At 37.3% G+C, this 6025-nt stretch overlaps 1 protein-coding gene across 2 annotated transcripts; it reads left to right on the forward strand.

Annotated features, from left to right (window-relative positions):
- The first annotated feature begins 142 nt into the window (after positions 1 to 142).
- On the forward strand, positions 143 to 4710 carry LOC104960334 (uncharacterized). Of its 2 annotated transcripts, none has more exons than XM_010788336.1 (7): positions 143 to 605; positions 1493 to 1524; positions 1913 to 1944; positions 2894 to 2934; positions 3048 to 3427; positions 3542 to 3671; positions 3812 to 4710. In XM_010788336.1, exons 2-7 carry the CDS (start codon positions 1507 to 1509, stop codon positions 3862 to 3864), a joined length of 654 nt encoding a protein of 217 aa, XP_010786638.1. In that variant the 5' UTR covers positions 143 to 605; positions 1493 to 1506; the 3' UTR covers positions 3865 to 4710. The 2 variants fall into 2 exon arrangements, with proteins under 2 accessions (XP_010786638.1, XP_010786639.1); XM_010788337.1 differs by having other exon boundaries at positions 143 to 529.
- Positions 4711 to 6025: the final 1315 nt, after the last annotated feature.

A 6025-nucleotide genomic window follows, 5' to 3' on the forward strand; every position in this document is an offset into this window, starting at 1 on the left:
TTGAATGTGAAAAGAATCAATCCTCTGTTTAAATGCAACAACGGACATTGGAGACGAGGCGAGCCGGCTGGCGGGGAGGAGCCAGCAGAGGATATATAACAGCACCGAGGGATCGGGACTCTTGTGTTTGCAATCCGCCAAAAGCAAGAGAAGAAGAAGAAGAAGAAGAAGAAGAAGAAGAAGAAAATCAGGACTCTTCTCTTCCCTTCCCTAACGGGTGGCGGATCACAGCTGTTTGTCTGACTGAACAATATCATGCTTGTGACCAACCCGCGCCTTTTTTAATTAAAGTACCCAATTGAACTTTCACAGAGACTCCATTTAGTCTCCTTTTAAAGCTTCTCTCCTGGACGGGAGAATGACGAACACAGTTTACAATCGCCTATGGTAGAATCACCTTTGAAGTAGAGGAATAAATCAGGCTCAAGGACTAAACAGTTCATCGTCTCTGTCTCCACTATTCCTCTCCGAGTGCAGCGTATGAAGAAGCTGCCATCCTAAACCTCAACAACTTACGTCGACTGTTTGGATAACTATTATTTTCGTTTGTATTATTTATCTCACAGTTTGAGTTTACTTCAGTTTGAGGTGTCTTTGTAAAACAGGTAGGCTAACATTAACGTAGAATATGTTCATCAAGAGTTACTGTGTTATTTTATTTTTGCGTGTTGCGCATATGTTTAGGCTGCTTAACATTATATTCAGATAGAACCGCGCCAAATGTGTTAATAGGTTTGGGAGGAGCATTATGGGGTTAGATTTGTCTCAATAATATTCGTGTTAACATAAAAAGAAGTTGTTTGTAAACGTGTGATTTGAAAAAGTAAAACATCTTCCACAAATGCATTCAAAAGACTTGAAAACTCACAAAAGAATGTGCAAATGTAAAACGGATCTGCAAATACGCAAAAATATTTTCACAAATAAAAAAAGGATCTGTGAATAAAGAGAAAAGGGTGTAGTCTTGGTCTATCTTTAAAGGAAAGGTGAAGGTTTTCCTGCTGGTTGCTGGTGTATATAATGCGTATATGGACCAATACATACCGAGTATTTCTCGTAAAAATCCAAACGATTCGACTTATGTGTTTTATTTATTGAAACATCTGTCTGTCCGTCTGTCTGTGTTATTCAAACATTTTGGGATACTTTCCAATATCTGTGAAATTGTTGTTCAATACATTCAAAACAAAATATGAGGGATCAACTTTTGTTTTTATGAAACAATATCTTCAAAGTTATATTTAAAACACACATGTTAGCATTGAAATATTGCTAAAATGTGTCAATATTAACATTGAAATTATGCAAAAAATATTTTCATTAAAATAACTGGGGAAATTTCAATTGTCCTTATTTCATAAAAAAGTGCTGTTTCTTATTTATTTAAAAATAGTTTTTTGTTTAATCTTCATCTCACAACTCAGATTTGATGTGTTTATTTTCAAATAATTGTTTCTTCCACATTTGAATTTAACTACGTTTCTGTACACAGATTCACACAGAAAGATGCCCCCCCTCAATAAAGTAAGTACCACTACTTGATGGGGGAAAAAAGAGAGCATTTATTAATTAGTTAAATGTTGTAAAATTAACCTTACTCTTAAAATGATAAAACTGCACATTTGTATTGCAAAATGTACATGCAATATTGGATAAGCTGTATTCTACCATTAGCTCAGTAGCCAATATTTTGTAATGCTATGTAACCTTTATAATAAGAGCAAGTTTAAATATTGCTATTATTATATTATTATTTTTTTTTTATTGATTAGATGCTCTTAGTTGATATAGTGTATTTCATACTGTTTTCAAAAAGGTCAAAATTCTGTCATATTGTTATAATGAGTAGAGGTTTTTTTATTTTATTTTATTTATTACTGTTAACAATGCATTTTTATGTTCCTTGTAACAGAAACCTAGGGTGGAGGACAGTCCGGAGAGCAAGTAAGACGTTTTATTTTCTGTTAAGGGGCGTGGGGGTTAAAACAACAATGGCAGACAACACCTTACTGTGGTACGCAGTCTTTCCTGTTATCTTGTTTCAGTCAATCTTGGAATAGTTACAAGATTTACACTACGTCACATGTAAAGCAACTTCAACATGCTTCCAACTTCACAATTAAAAGCAAAATGCGTCTATAAAAGAAAATGCCAGAACCTATTTACAACCTTAATTTAAAATGACTTCTACACCTTTTCATTAAGAGACCCTCAAGTGTCTTTGAGAGTTTGGAGTGAAGAATGTGGTTCAAAGAAGATTTGCAATTTTGCTATGCACATATAAGACCTGAACCACAAAACTAACTGCGTCATGAACACCTTCAAGAGGAGAGACAAGACGCACTGGATTGAACACTGACGAGAGACAAGAAGAAGCAGGATAAAGATGGGAACTGTGGATAACAGGAAGAGCAACAGGATCAACATTGACTGAGTCATTTAGAGGATACAAAGCTGTGTTATAAATAATAATAAAAATTCTGCTTGTGTGGTTTTGGTAGCAGCCACATTCAGGCGTATCATGGATTATAAAAGTAATAAAACTAGAAGGACTGCAGGTAGTTGATTCACACCATGATGACTAAGTGGCTTGTCATCAATGTTCGTCATTTTCTAATTTTGATAACAGAGAAATCAAGTGGCGAAAATGAGTTCCCTCTTTAGGGTGTATGGCTCATCCTTATAGATCACATAGTATATCTGCGGTTCCGGGAATTCAGGACACACTGGCATTGAGCCTCATGGCTGTTGAACATGTACCGAAGCTGTCGCTGAATCAAGAGTCTCCTAGGATCACAACCATGTAAAGACATGTGGGAGAAAATGACTGGAGCTCACTGATTAACTTGCAGTCATTCATTGGGAAATTTATTTTGTCTTCTCTTCCATTCAGGCCAGCAGTTCTGCGGTTCCCACAGAAAAACGAGAAAACAGGTAAGCTAAGATAGAACTAAAGAGAAATGGTTGTGTAGTTGATTAGACTACACTCTTTTTGCCTCACATATCATAAAAACCGTGGTGTAACTTTTGTTCGGCATGTGTTGCAGGTCCAGATTACCTGAAAGAGGTTTTAGATTGTGTGTCCAAAGAGAGACACAAGACATTTGACTTAAAAAAAACAGCTGTCGCCACATTGAAGGTAGGACTCCTGGAAGACACCATTTACAGTGAGGAGCCTAAGGTAGTGAATGGATGGGGGAAATTCTATCTTCCTAAGAAAGTAAGCATGCAGGTTGTAGGTGTAGTGGAGGGGACCTCCTGCCCATGGGACCAGCTCGTTCTAATGATCTGTGAGGATGAAAAGCTGTATGCCTACGATGGAGAGGAGCTACATTTGGTGGCTTCAAGCCCGAAGCAGCTAGATGAAGAGGGAATAAGCTATCCAGGATCCAAGACATACTACGAAGGGGAGGCCTTCAAAGACATGGTGAGAAGTTATAGTAAAATTGCTGGGAACAAACAGCTTTGTGTTTGCTGAACCTAATAGTTGATCACCTGCGGGCACTGACAACTGTTTATTGATATTGTCTTTTGTTTGTAGACCAATGAGGACTGGGGAAAAGTGCGGAACAGCCCTACGGGGAGGAAGCTGGATCAAGAACATCTTAAACTAGTGCTGGAATACAAGGACAAATCTATGGAATATCTCAAAGCCACCCTCGCAATAAAAGGTGAGTGTCTTTTTCTCTGCTTCAGGGCAAATATGAAGGTCATGCATTTAGTGTCACTGTCATGTTTCTTCTGTATTGAGTGATCTCATTTGCTCCTTTGCTTCTCTCTCTCTCTCTCGCTTCCTCTTTCTTTCTCACAGAATGCCCCTCCCAGAAGCCCGTGGCAAGTCCCCAGGTCCTTGTGTCCGGGTGACGTTACTTGTGCCCAAAAATACTATTCTTCTTATTTGATTTAATTTTCTTTTATATTCTGTTTCTGTGGTTATGTACTGTACTGTGGGCAGGGCCGTTTCTAGCTTTTTTTGGGGCAAGATGCTGTTTGGGGGCCCTAGTTTTTACAGTTTTTTAACTACAATGGGGGGGGATTCCGAAGCCTTACATCAATCTGTTACACTTTAATAAGAATACAGGCTAATTTCACAAAAACCAAGTAATTGCAAATTACAAAAAATGATATTAAAAACAATAAGGCTAATCTATGTCAATAAATGCAAGAGATGCAGCATTTTCTTAACAATGTTTAATTTAGATTTCTCATCTTCCTCAGACGTCACTCATTGGCTGACAACCCAACGATGATTTGGACTTTATTACCCCAAAAACACAAGCCACAGCTTTGCTATCATTGCAGTTTAGTTGTGTTTATATCCTACATTGGATTTGTAAACATATAATGCTTCACCGAACACAGGAGGGGGCTTGGCTGTCTACAAATAAAGACGGCTCATTTTAATTCTCCCCAAATATATTTAGGCTGAACCTGAACTTTGAATTCTCTGCTCCCATCATAATCTTGGCGATCTTGTTAAAATTGTGAATGCAGAATTAGAAATACTATGTAACTGGTTTGCAGTTAATAAATTATCCCTTAATGTGGCCAAAACAAATTACATGTTATTCAATACAAAGTCTGAGAGTAGAAATGACTGCATTATACGGGTTTGCAATACCGAGATAGAAAAGGTTGGTGCATGTACATTTTTAGGACTGCTTGTTGACGAAAAACTCAATTGGAAGCAGCATCATAAATTATGTACAGACTAAATACAACAGGTACTTTGTATCATACTAAGAACATTATTGAAGAAAAAATACTCTTTATAAAAGTCTATTTCTCCCTTACCTTTACTACTGCTCCGAAATATGGGGAAACACGTACTCAACAAATCTACAAAAAATAATAACATCCCAAAAACAAGTATTACGAATAGTCTGTGGTGTTGGTAAATATGAACACACAACTCCCATATTTAAAAAAAACTCAATCTATTCAAATTTGTTGATATAGTTAAGCTTAAAACAGAACTGATTATGCACAACATTTTCCATAATAAAATGCCTACTAACATTCAAAAGCAGTTCCAAGCCACAGTCATGAAATACCCAACCAGGCAATCCTAACTGGTTGTGTAGCAAGCCCTGTAGAACAACCATCAAATCACAGCTGATCCATCATCGGAGTNATTCTCCCGTCCAGGAGAGAAGCTTTAAAAGGAGACTAAATGGAGTCTCTGTGAAAGTTCAATTGGGTACTTTAATTAAAAAAGGCGCGGGTTGGTCACAAGCATGATATTGTTCCGTCAGACAAACAGCTGTGATCCGCTCCTCGTTAGGGAAGAGAAGAGGAGGATCTCTCCTCCGGTGCTGTTATCCTCTGCTGGCTCCTCCCCGCCAGCCGGCTCGCCTCGTCTCCAATGTCCGTTGTTGCATTTAAACAGAGGATTGATTCTTTTCACATTCAATATATGCTTAACACGCCTTTTCTCCTCATATTCTCTTTCATCACTTTTCATGTAACACATTCTAAACGCTGTAATCAATACTCTAAAAAATACTTCTCGGCTGGTTTGGTTTCCGGTCATTCCGGATGTTGTCACATGCTACTCTCGTCTGTAAAAAATAATGTATTCAAATAAACTGTACCTTCATTTAATATTCAGCATGGTAGTATCTCGACATCTATAGTTGTAGTGTTAAATCAGTAGGTTTCGGTTTGCACCACTCCATGTCATTTCCCTACTAAATTCAACTCTTTAGGAAATCGTATATTAGCCACATGCTAAATGCTAACCGTAGATGAAGGATTTTCAGAATAAAAGCTTAACTGCTTGTGCACAAGAATTTCTGTTTTTTCAGTATAAAAGAGCATTAAAACTGACGGCATGTTTAAACTACATTTCCCCATTAAAACATTGATTTTAATTTCTAACAGTCCCTCCTTACACACCTAAAAGGTGTGTATAATACTGAAATCAATGAGTTCTTCATCTGAACTTTGCATATTACATATCTCATATTAACAAACATACAATCAAATGGAATGGTTTTACAGCCGGCTTTACAAAAATACAAAA

The sequence above is a fragment of the Notothenia coriiceps genome, unplaced genomic scaffold, assembly GCF_000735185.1.
Source record: "Notothenia coriiceps isolate Sejong01 unplaced genomic scaffold, NC01 NC01_scaffold00031847, whole genome shotgun sequence".
Taxonomy (NCBI): domain Eukaryota; kingdom Metazoa; phylum Chordata; class Actinopteri; order Perciformes; family Nototheniidae; genus Notothenia; species Notothenia coriiceps.

Coding starts and splice junctions, on each gene's coding strand:
- LOC104960334 (XM_010788336.1), top strand. Junction 3,428..3,541: donor GGGAGGCCTTCAAAGACATG/GTGAGAAGTTAT, acceptor TTTTGTTTGTAG/ACCAATGAGGACTGGGGAAA. Junction 3,672..3,811: donor AGCCACCCTCGCAATAAAAG/GTGAGTGTCTTT, acceptor TCTTTCTCACAG/AATGCCCCTCCCAGAAGCCC.